We start from the raw sequence: 13294 nt of genomic DNA, 5'->3' as shown, positions 1-13294 counted from the left end.
AACTTTAGTTTTTCCTTAAGGATTGTATGCCGGAACCGGCATACACTCCCCCAGCCCTACCTTGCGAAATTATTTTTTTATTTTATGCCTGAGCGAGGGTTCGAACCCAGAACCTCAGGTATCCAAGCGAAGGGCAAAATTTAAAGACCACCCCAAAAGAAGGGCAGTCCGTGCAAAAAAATGAAAAAATGTCAAGGGGTTAGCTGTTATTGGATTGAGCACAAAGCAGTCCCAATATCAAATATGGCCCATTTGAGTAATAGTGCGAAAAATGGCCCAAGGAATGTTCTTGAATTACACTTTGTTTGAATTGTTGTTACGTATTGTTTCATAATGTAATTATATCCTATTGTGTCGTATTGAACTATATTGTTTTGACTAATACAACATTTGGATAGATCGTATCGTTTTCCGTCATTATATAATGTTAGACATCAACGATTTCAAGGATAGACTTACAAGAAAAGCAGGATAGTATAGAACTATCATAAAAAGATAGGATTTAAGGATAAAATATGATTAAAAGAAAATGAATAAAGACAAAATGAGAAAAAATAAATAAGTTAATGACGCGATAACACTAAATCCGTTGTTACACAAATTGAGACTTTTCGTTGTTATGTAACGATGAATTTAACAATACAATACAATACAATAAAATTTAAATAACAACCAAAACAAACATTGTATTTAAAATAACAACATAATACAATACAATAACAAACGTCCAAAACAAGTAAAAAATCAAAAGGGAGAAAAAAAGGAAAGAGAGATACGTAAAAGTTACAACACCTCCATTAAGCTAAACCTCATTGGAAACTTCAGGGATATATTTAACCTCTTTATCTTCAATGATTAAGTCAGCATTAGCTTCAAAATATTGAAAAAACTTCATATTTTGGTGTTAGGTTAAAGAACAGCTTTTACCAAAATGTGGAAAATGAAAAGGTTGAGATTTTTTTTAATTTATGGCAAAAGCTCTTCCTAATTTTGACGCAAATGCCTCCTAAAAAACAGAGGTATCAAGTGGTGTATTAATAATTAAACAAGTTACATATAACACCAAATTCACAAGTTCTTGATGGAATAAGTATTGGTAAAAAATCACACAAATTCCAAATCTCCAAACACAACATAATGAAAAGCACAAACGGATTGAATGATTGTATAACCATGATTCAGATAGGAAGGTACAACTAGGTCCGTGTACATCAAATTAACTGCACAACCTGCTGCCAATCTAACGTACAACAACATACCAGTGCAATCCCGGAAGTGGGGTCTGGGGTGGTTAGAGTATACGCAAACCTTACCCCTACCTTGGGAGGTAGAGAGGCTGTTTCAGATAGACCCTTGGCTGCTGCCAATCTAACGTATGCCTGAGAAACCATAAATTTCAATGAAAATGAAACAACCAGTGACAAGTGGTATAAATAAAAAAGAGTACAAGGTCTTCTTGCCTTAGCTCTATTCAGGGATGCAATGTGAGTCCTATTTTAGACAGAGGGGTCTTCAAGTGATGCAGTCGACATATTGTTTACGCGAGGATAAAAAGCTTTTTCATCAAGCTGGTTCTGTGCCCATATCCACACATCTTCAATAGGCTTGGAAGCTTTGGATCTGTTGTATAACCAAGATGAATCATTAAAAGAGCATTTAATAGCTTGATCATCTTTAAATAAAATGTTCAAATTAAACTATAACAATAACTCACCACAGAACTGTGTAGAGACCTATATCAACAGTAATTTTTAATGGAAATGGGACTAACCCTTTTCATGACTTTGGCTGGTGAGAATCGCTGCATTTACCTCGCTTGCAGTCTTTAGGCGCTGCGATACATCTAGAAGCTCTCCAACCGGGCAGTTAGATACATCTTCGAAAGCTAGTAATGCAACAGTCTTCTCCAAATCTTCTAAGAAGGTTTGCTGTAGAGTTATTATAATTTAGTTAATAGAAAAAACATGGAAACACTTCTCCAGTCAATAGGTTTTAACGTACAGAAAATAATTAGTCCAGCCAGACAAGATTTGAGACGCAGATGGTATATGAAATTTAACTGTGAGTCAGATTGAAGACTTCCTTTTCTCCTTGGATAATATAAATTGAGTGAAGATGTATGTTGCATTTTAAGGAAGAAACTTACGGAAATTACATCGTATTTAAAGACGAATAATTACGTTTTCTTCTCCCCTTGGAGCCAGTTCCTCTTGAGCAAACTCCAGAGCTTCTTTAACCTTTCCATTCCTTATCAACTCTATCAGCCTTTGCTGTTGGAGATGGAAAAAGAGTTGGGGATTTGTATCCAATATCTGCAATCAAGAAGGCAAACTTAGGATACAATCAACTCAACTACCTAAACATTAGCACTCGTTTGCGATCAGTGTTGTCAAATGTCAAAGGCGCGCTTAAGCCCTGAAGCGGGGCTCAAAACATGTTGAGCACTTTGCCTCGTTTTATGGGCGCTTCAGTATCGTCATCAAGTCTATAAGGCATACTTTTCCTTACCAATAAGCATAATCTTGAAAATGCGATACTAAACAATTGATATTTTACTTTATCGTATTCTTTTTTTTTTTTCAATTTCTTTGTCCATGTATTTGGTATTCATGCTTATGATTATTAATCTTGGACTACGCATACATATTTGTATTTTTTTTCTCTATTTGCATCTTTATTCATTAAAGCCCCACGCTTTATTTGCGCTTAAAGGCCCAGAGGACCTTAGAGGTTTTTTGCGCTTTTCGCTTTTGATAACACCGTTTGTGATTACCTTCTAAGTAGCAAGATTTACTAGGGTGTTAAGCTCAGAAGATCACAAGAGAAAAGATACTAGAGACGAAGGAAAGAAAATAATTGCCTTGTTAAAGATGGAAACAACTAGGTAATATATCCATGTCCAGTTTCCATTCAATTTCTTTGCTGGTTCAAACAATTTAGTAACTAAGGTGTGGACGCTTCTGAAAATGATTAATGGTATGTTGTGGGAAAAAAGATAGAGACATCAAACCATATTTTGTTCTAACAATTGGACTTCTATATAAAGCTTTAAAAGAAGGTAAATCGTGTGGATCTCCTCTTCAATTTCCACTAATTGTAGGATAACGTCTCTCATTAACTTTTCATTTGTAACGAAGAGTTTCATAAGTTTGTCTAAGAATAATATTTCTTTGTCACTTTAAGTTTGTCTAAGAATAATATTTCTTTGTCACCACATTCTGCTGCTGATCTTGATGTTAATGATGTTTTACAGACAATACGTTTCAGTATTATACCATAGCACTAGAACCAACTACTTTTTTCAATGCATAATGATATATTGCAGTAATTCTTGATCTCACGATATATATAACCCTTTATCATGTTCAAAATCCCTTTATATTGAGAAATTTCTTAAGAAACAAACGAGGAAGAGTAAGATTTTGCTTGTTTCCCTAACAATTTTAAACATCTTAATTCTAAGCTCTTCTTGAATATCAAAAGATCATATTGTAGAAAAAATTTGCTGGTTTAGTTTCTGGTTATATCAAATGGTGGTGCTAAGGAAGAACAAGAAAGAGCTAAATAAGGAAAAGATTGGTAAAGATAGAAGTTTGTTTTAAAATTTCCAGAATTTGGCTAGATGAATGACATTTTTCACGGGAGATACCTGGCGTAGGATTTCGATTGACCACTTATTTTGAGAGCTTTCAGTTATACATCACATTATTACTTCAACTCTTTGGACCACTGAATCTATAGTAGTTCTAGTATTCTTACATTCTGGCGACTATAGATACATGATGGATCTACTCCCTGTTGTATCTTAGGTCCCATGATTAAGCATTATGATGAGTAAATGGTGTTGATTTACTAAGCAAGATAATTGTTTTTTAAAGAAGGTAACATTTACTAAGCAAGATAATTCTTGCAATGACTAAAAAGCTTAATCGGAGTCAACCTGAATTAAAGACGAGTTTAGCTCAACCAATACTTTACTAAGTCGAGGCAACTGGACTCTATGATGCTCGGACTCTCCAAAAATGTTGCTTCACCTATGCCGGATTCTCCGAAAATTCACTAATTCTCGAGGATCGACACGCTCCTCCAACAACATTTTTGAAGAGTTCGAGCAACATAGTAGAGTAGGTCTCGTCACCTAGGATAGCAATGGGCGGAGTAAAGCTCAAGCTAGACTCAGCCGAGTCCCGGAAGGCTCAAGCTTAAATACCACTAAAGTAAATTTTTAAGATAGCTTGTTAAGGTAGAAGAAGGTGATAAATTAAACTTGTTGCCAGTTTTCAGTAATATCCCAGTTTGGCACAGAGTGAAATATTGTGATCTTGAGGTCATGGGCTAACTCGACCGTAGGGAGAGGGGTTCAAGATGCCCTCGTCTAAGTCTGTCTATTTCTTTCTTTGCTTTAGGAGCTCGTAGGTCTCAAGGGTTGATGATGGGTAAAATGGCAGTAAAGAAATACCTTGGCTTTTTAATACCTCTCCCTCTATATAAGTAAGACAACATCAAGTTTAAGAAATTATCCCCTCCTCCATTCATTGCTCAGAAATATGGCTAATTCTAGCACAATGCATCTTTGCTTCTTTGCCATCTTAATTCTTCTACTTCCATCAACAATGGGTCAATCAGAAACGTATATTATCCATATGGATTCATCAGCCATGCCAAAAGTTTTTTCTAGCCGTCATGCTTGGTACTTGGCCACTCTTGCTTCTGTATTAGACAGCTCAAGTCTTGACAGTACAATTAGCAGAAACTCCCTGGCCTCCTCAAAACTAGTCTATGCTTATACTGATGCCATACATGGTTTCAGTGCAAGTCTTTCTCCTTCTGAGCACGAAGCCATCAAAAATTCTCCAGGCTATGTTTATTCAGTGAAGGACATGACAGTAAAACTTCACACGAGCCACACGTCCTACTTCCTTGGCCTCAACTCAATGTCTGGTGCATGGCCAAAGTCAGACTATGGCAAAGGTGTTATCATTGGTGTAGTTGATTCAGGGGTTTGGCCAGAGAGTAAAAGCTACAGTGATGATGGGATGAGTCAGGTTCCATCAAGATGGAAAGGAGTATGTGTAAGTGGCACTCAGTTTAATTCTTCTTTGTGCAACAAAAAGCTCATCGGAGCTCGTTACTACAACAAAGGCCTACTTGCTAAAGTGAAAAATCTTACCATCACAATGAATTCTCCCCGTGATACAGATGGACATGGAACTCACACTTCCTCAACTGCTGCAGGAAATCTTGTAGAGGGCGCATCTTACTTTGACTATGCCCCTGGCAGTACTAGAGGCGTGGCGCCAAAGGCTCATGTGGCCGTGTACAAGGCTTTCTGGGGTGGAGGTGGTGCCTCATCTGATATTCTGGCTGCAATGGATCAGGCAATTATGGATAAGGTGGATGTCTTATCCTTGTCATTCGGCTTCGACTACCCACCTCCACTATATATGGATACTGCTGTTATCGCTGCATATAGAGCAATGGAGAAAGGTATATTCGTTTCCGCCTCAGCAGGAAATGGCGGGTCTTACGATCGATCTTTAAGTAATGAGGCACCTTGGATTCTCTCTGTTGCTGCCAGCACAGTTAATCGCGCCCTTTTCAGGAATTTAACTCTTGGTAATGGAGTTTCAATCGAAGGTTTCTCTCTCTATGCTGGGAATTCCAGTTCAAGCGATACCTCTATTGTCTTACTTAAAACATGCTTAGATAAGAAGGAATTTCAAAACGTCACGGACAAATTTGTTGTCTGCCTTGACAAAAACGGGTTAATTGATAACCAAGTTGACAATGTGAGAGATTCAAAAGCTGCTGGTGCTATCTTCATATCAAATGACGTTGTCACATACGTGGAATTATTCATCAAAACAGAATTCCCAGCCGTTTTTTTGAATCTCAAAGATGGTGATGAAGTTTTGAAGTACATCAACTGCAGCTCCATGCCAAAAGCAAGGATTGGACTCCAAGGGACACGAATTGGTGTCCAATCAGCACCAGCAGTAGCACATTTTAGTTCGAGGGGACCATCAAAGTACTGCCCCTTCATCCTCAAACCCGACCTGACAGCTCCTGGTGACTTAATACTAGCTTCATGGCCTCCAATAGCATCAGTGAGTGACAAATTTGAACTTTACAATATATTCAACATTGATTCCGGTACATCAATGTCATGTCCACATGCTGCTGGTGTAGCTGCACTTCTGAAAGAGGCGCACCCTGAATGGAGCCCTGCTGCCATCCGATCAGCCATGATGACTACAGCATATGTGTTGGACAACACACAGAGCCCCATCCAAGACATAGGTCAACAGAATGCTGCTGCCACACCCCTTGCTATAGGAGCTGGCCATATCAATCCTGATAAGGCAATGGATCCTGGACTCATCTATGACATAACTCCGCAAGATTACATTAATCTTCTTTGTGCTCTAAATCTGACATCGGAACAGATAAAAACCATCACTAGGTCCTCTTATACTTGCTCCAGCCCATCATTGGACCTAAACTATCCATCATTCATTGGCTATTTCAATAGTAACAGCAGCAAGTCGGATCCTACAAGGATACAGGAATTCCAGAGGACAGTCACTAATGTAGGAGATAACGTGTCAGAATATACAGCAATGCTGACTCCAATGCCTGGATTTAAAGTTAGCGTTGTTCCTGAAAAGTTGGTTTTCAAAGAGAAGTATGAAAAGCAAAGCTACAAGCTGAGGATTGAAGGTCCAACACTAATGAATGATTCTCTGGTTCATGGTTCTGTACGCTGGGTGGAAAAGAGAGGTAAATATGTGGTGAGGAGTCCCATTGTTGCCACAAGTCTAAAGGATGATCCTTTTTTCAGAACACACTGATTACTGAATATACGCTAAGTTGTCTTCTGAGAATATGATATGCAAAATACATACTTGTGAAGTAAAACAATATGGTTCACAATATTATTGCCATGTCAGACAGTAAAAGATTCTTCAGGTTGATGAAATAAAAGTTTCTGCGATGATTACTTGAGTTTCTCAATCAATCTAGCTCGTCAAAACACCTAGCTGATATGTTATAAACTTAAACGAGCATAGAATAAGATAGACTTTGTAATAAATGTTGAGGCCACCATCTATCCAAGACAAGGGGCCTGAATAGCAGTTCCCTAAGGAGGAAAAATAATTCAAAGAAATGATCATCGAGTCGCATTGAGTGCACTAAAATATAGGCAAGTTTTTTCGTGTTGTATCACCTACGAAAGTTATGTCTCCCTGAAATTATTCAAATTGAAAGAGAGAACTACTGCAGTTCTGCAAATGAGAAACCATATAACAGTCCCCTAAGGAGAAAAAAATCCTGCTAATGGTGTTGTTGATCAGGCTCACTATCTATAAATGTCGAGAGTTAGGAGTAAAATCGTGCTAATAAATAGAAGTTTTACAGAGTTTGCTTAAAGGGAATAATTTTCCCATCAGAAACACACTAAGAATGAAATATCATCAAACAATGATGCTTTCGATTTTTGACAAGGAGGACTAAGTTATTTAAACAAACTAAACAATCTATTTAACCAAGAGCATTGCAAGCTTTCTTCAAATTAAGTACAAATCCAAATAAAATAAGCATTAGATCATCACTGAAAAAACCCTGCAGCACAGAACAACAAATTAAAGAAAGAAAATCCAACATCGTTTTGGTTCTTCGGGAACATAACATCTCTGATCTGATATCAGCTATGGGGGACAATTGATATTGGCTACATAGAAGCAACATTAGATTATCTCCTAAATTTTCAAAGAAAAGATAAAGAGGGCCTGGAGCCCATTGCCATGCGTAATAGCATAGGTTAAAAGATTCATCTCAATGAAGAAACTAGATCATGGTCCTTTTGGTCTCATCTAAGACAACAAATTATAAACTAGTTTCCATGTCATCAACCAGCCGGAAGTTCGCATGCAAACTTTTCTATATAAATAGGAAGCGTTCAAATGTTCAAAGTCAGGTTAGACAATAACTTTTGTGCAGTTTGCATCAGGATCTTCTTTCCTATCAAATTTGTGTTCTTTCAGCTCTATCCAAAAATATTTCTTTTATCAAGAAAAGGCACAGGCTAGCGATGAAGTAAAAGAGCAAACAGAAAATAGAAAGGATAAGCAACAATAAAGTAAACCTCAAACAACATTATTTACTGGAGTCAAACTAACAAGATTCCAAGAGTGAGTATCAAATGCCTTGAAGGCTTGAACTTTCACCTTAGCATACTAAAGCAAGATGCAATCCGATGTGTTTTTTATATTCTTAAGGTTTTAACTGCAAATTTTTAAAAGTTGCATGTTTTTAATCGGTAATTTAAAAAAGTTGCATTAAAACCATAAATCTTCCATATGAAGAATGATACTCACTCTTGGAATCTTGTTAGTTTGACTCCAGTAAATAATGTTGTTTGAGGTTTACTTTATTGTTGCTTATCCTTTCTATTTTCTGTTTGCTCTTTTACTTCATCGCTAACCTGTGCCTTGAAGGCTTGAACTTTCACCTTAGCATACTAAAGCAAGATGCAATCCGATGTGTTTTTTATATTCTTAAGGTTTTAACTGCAAATTTTTAAAAGTTGCATGCTTTTAATCGGTAATTTAAAAAAGTTGCATTAAAACCATAAATCTTCCATATGAAGAATTCTCTCACATAATACTAACCCCAAGGGCAACTGCCTATTTCATGCTATCAGCTTATATTAAAGAACTTCTCTGTAGTCATTTCAAACAAAGACAATTTATTGTCCGCTCAATTATATGTTCATACAATAGCTTGCTCAAGCAGATTCATGATCAGAAGACTCTTAAGATTCATATCCACACATAAAGTACTGTGATTATTTATGAAGAACTTCAGACAGAATTCAAGCTCTTAAGAAGGTGATAGGACAGTTTTGCTTGGCCAAGTTATTGTTACCATAAGTTAGAAACAAACAAAAATAAGTTCAGAAGAATGATTTATAGATCCCTTGTAAGAAGGGTCAAAGGCGTTCTTACCACAGATTAAAAGATGGATTAAGAAAAATGATTAACGGATTCTATTCTCAAAAAAAAAAAGGATCAACGGATTTCATTTACTGTTTGCACTAACTGATGGCATGTGCTAGCAACAAAGACTACAAACTTTTCTAAGGAGTTTACAGTTCCACTGGGAAGTGCGCAACAAGGACATTTAGTTAACTTCTGGACAGAAACATAAGGTAACAAGGACAAACACAAAGGAAAAAAGCAAATATAAATAATATAAACTATGAGGTAACCCAATGGTTGATGCATGACGTGAGTCTAGGTGGACTAATAAAGGTCCAGGCAAGATAGCCCAGACACAACCCATGTCCAGGGAAAAAGGCAACAACAACAACCCAGTGGAATCCCACACCGTGGAGTCTGGGGAGGGTAGAGTGTACACAGACCTTACTCCTACCAAAGTAGGACGGCTGTTTCCGAAAGACCCTCGGCTCAATAAAAAGCATAAAAAGAGGTCAGATAAGGCTAAGAAATTCAAAGCGATATGTAAATGCAAATAACGAAAGCGACACAGATAAGATAGAATAATCAAAATACAGGAAATAACAGATAATAACATAAATCAGAGCACAAGAAATTATACTGCGATAATGCGCCTACTAATAAGGAAGAATAACGAGATTATCTACTAGCCTTCTACCCTAATGTGGGTCCTCCACACCCTCCTATCTAAGGTCATGTCCTCGCTAAGCTGTAACTGCGCCATGTCCTGTCTAATCACCTCTCCCCAATATTTCTTCGGCCTACCCCTACCTCTTCTGAAACCATCCATGGCCAACCTCTCACACCTCCGCACTGGGGCGAGTGGGAAAAAAGCAAAGAGGAACTACGATAAGTGCTTGATCACATCCACTCTTGATTCAACTAATAGAATGTCAGGTTAGCCAATTAAGAACAAGACTTATATTTAGTGCCCCTTCATTTTCCCTCTTCTACTCATTGATGAGCAAACAGTTAAAGAGTAAAACTGAAAACAGAAATGAACATTTGTCTACAGTGCTATGGAGACTCATAAAGTTGATGTATCTTGAAAATTGTTCCATCAATCTTTTTCTTTTACTGAGTCACAGAAGAAAAGTGTTCTCCACAGCTGATGCACTGTGAATAGGTTCCCCATCATCTTCTGTTCTATTAACTTCCCCGTGTGCTGCCACTCTCTTGGAATTTCACTCTAAACACATACAGCTAATGGATCACCCAACTATCTCTCAGAGACACACAAAGAAACATGGAAGCTTTACTATGTTTTACATACAGAGTGGATCAGCAACAACAACAACCCAGTGAAATCCCACAACGTGGGGTCTGGGGAGGGTAGAGTGTACGCACACCTTACTCCTACCAAGGTAGGACGGCTGTTTCCGAAAGACCCTCGGCTCAATAAAAAAGCATAAAAAGAGGTCAGATAAGGCTAAGAGATTCAAAGCGATATGGAAATGAAATAACGCAAGCGACACAGATAACATAAGATAATCAAAGCACAGAAAATAACAGATAATAGCAGAAATCAGAGCACAAGAAATTATACTACGATAATGCGACTACTAACAAGACAGGATAACGAGACTATCTACTAACCTTCTACCCTAATCTGGGTCCTCCAAACCCTCCTATCTAAGGTCAGGTCCTCGGTAAGCTGTAACTGTGCCATGTCGTGTCTAATTACCTCTCCCCAATAATTCTTCGGCCTACCCCTACCTCGTCTAAAACCATCCATGGCCAACCTCTCACACCTCCGCATTGGGGCATCTGTGTCTCTCCTCTTCACATGCCCAAACCATCTCAATCTCGCTTCTCGCATCTTGTCTTCCACCGAGGCCACTCCCACCTTGTCCCGAATATCCTCATTCCTAATCCTGTCACTCCTGGTGTGGCCACACATCCATCTCAACATTCTCATCTCGGCAACTTTCATCTTTTGAACGTGAGATTTTTTAACTGGCCAACACTCCGCCCCATACAACATAGTCGGTCTAACCACCACTTTGTAGAGCTTGCCCTTAAGTTGTGGTGGCACCTTCTTGTCACGTAGCACTCCGGAAGCAAGCCTCCATTTCATCCACCCTGCCCCAATATGATGTGTGACATCATCGTCAATCTCCCCGCTGCCTTGCATAATAGACCCAAGATACTTGAAACTACTTTTCTTTTGGATGGCCTGGGTACCAAGCCTCACTTCCAAGCCAGCCTCTTGAGGTGCTTCACTAAACTTATACTCTAAGTACTCTATCTTGGTCCTACTCAGTTTAAACCCATTAGACTTCAGAGTATGTCTCCAACCCTCCAGCTTAGCGTTAACTCCGCTACGAGTCTCGTCGATCAGGACTATGTCATCCGCTTAAAGCATACACCATGGCACCTCACCTTGATAATATTAAAAAAAATACAGAAGAGAACACATGCAAACCAACAGAAACTCTAGAATTAAGCCACTAAATAAAAGATTTGTTTATACTGAGTGTTACATAATATATATAGACGCATATTCATATAGTATACATAGATAGCACCATCATAAGATATTTAGGGATTTTATGATTTTGTTTCCTTAGATAGATTTACTTGTACACCTACAAATAGCTCACTCTTGGAATAATACCATAAGTAGATTTGCTCCATTGTCTCTTTACTTTACAAGATATCACGCTACCCACATGGACACGATAATCAACAGATCAAAGCAAAAGTAAAAGAATGCATTAGAAGCATAATTAAAAAAAATTAAAAAAATGGAGCAGACATACCTCAGGATTCAAATCATTAACCTTCTCAATTGCATCGTCCACATTACCAGACTGCACAGCCTTTTTAACAGCCATTCGGTCCGTGATGGTAACAAGATCTATATCAGCTATCAACTCATTAAGGAGAAACAAATGTTAAAACATACACAAACAATAACATACATGTTGGTATTATAAAACATAACATGAGCATTCAAAAAAGATGCCAACAAGGATACGATTCGTTCCAGATTCCATTTTGAATTTTTCTGCAGCTTCCACATAACCTTCTGTAACAAGAAAATTCATTACTAATCTATTCGTATCGTCTTTTCTAATATTTACATCATTGAGTCTTTTCTCCCAATCATCTCTAGTGATTAATTTCTTCGACGTAGCCTGCAAATAAGGAAAATGGAAATTAAAATAGAGATAAATAAATAGATAGCTGCATTTTCATTACAGAATTAAGTTCAACAACAGCAAAATTTGATCTAAACAGTGATAAGAAGAATTCATCAACAAGTTAAACAATATGCAGCTTCCTACCATAACATAAGCAAATACAACTGACTAGATAATAATAAATACGCGGTTAATGAAGCAAATAACTCAAGCACAAACTTCAACACTGTAGAACCTTATTACTAAAAGTTACTCTCCGTTCACTTTTACTTACTGTGGACTTTGCATACCATTAAGAAATAATAATAAATGGAGTGCAAAATTTACGACCCATATTAATTGGTGCATGTTTTTAATGGATTTGAAAAATATTTTGAATTAAGTAATTAATACTATGAGTAAAATAAGAAAGAGAAATTGTCTTATCTAGATATGCTAAAAGTGAAAATCTATTTTTAGAATACCGCAGTGCTAAAACTACTCATATCCATGCAGTTAAGCAAGGTTGACCAGGAAATGCAAGATAATTTCTAAAGGAGTAATTCAAAATTGGGAAAAGTAAAAGTTAATTGACGTAATAAATTACCATGCTTCAATTTCAGTTAATCCAGAACAATGACATCAGTTTTCAATATTCCAACTTGAAAATGAATGTGGGTACTGTAAAAGAAGATTCTGCAAGTTTCCTTGTTAATTTGGGAAAGAACTGAAATGGAAGGTCACTCAAGTTACCACAAATGCCCTCCTTTGGTTGCTGTTACAAGTAAATTATTCATGTATTAGTCGCGATTTAATTGTTATATTACACACCGTAATAAAAGTAGGTGTTGGAATATCAGTTTATATTTTTACATAACTAAATTATGTACTATAAATTGTGACTTAATTTATACAATATTATTTATATATAATATGATAGAAGATTAAATAACTAATACATGAGTTAGTATAATATATGAATAATTAAACCGTATAACTTAACATACATGACCAAGTCTTGCATACCTCATATTAACAATCAAATGACCATTGGGAAATTACCGAAGGCAATTATTTACGAATAGAATGGTATTACAACAACAACAACAACAACAACAACAACATATCCAATGACATTGGATAAGCGGG

The 13294-nt window shown here is 37.1% G+C and overlaps 1 protein-coding gene and 1 pseudogene across 1 annotated transcript; one reads left to right on the top strand and one right to left on the bottom strand.

The window, feature by feature from the left end:
• Window positions 1-761: 761 nt before the first annotated feature.
• Window positions 762-12931, bottom strand: LOC132622389 (protein GID8 homolog; annotated as a pseudogene).
• LOC132623258 (subtilisin-like protease SBT3) lies at window positions 4347-7000 on the top strand. Its single transcript, XM_060337991.1, has one exon. It carries the CDS (start codon window positions 4548-4550, stop codon window positions 6849-6851), a length of 2304 nt encoding a protein of 767 aa, XP_060193974.1. The 5' UTR covers window positions 4347-4547; the 3' UTR covers window positions 6852-7000.
• Window positions 12932-13294: the final 363 nt, after the last annotated feature.

The sequence above is a fragment of the Lycium barbarum genome, chromosome 12 (assembly GCF_019175385.1).
Source record: "Lycium barbarum isolate Lr01 chromosome 12, ASM1917538v2, whole genome shotgun sequence".
In the NCBI taxonomy this organism is placed as follows: domain Eukaryota; kingdom Viridiplantae; phylum Streptophyta; class Magnoliopsida; order Solanales; family Solanaceae; genus Lycium; species Lycium barbarum.
The sequence above is the reverse complement of the archived record's forward strand: the minus strand, read 5'-3'. Positions and strand labels throughout refer to the sequence as shown.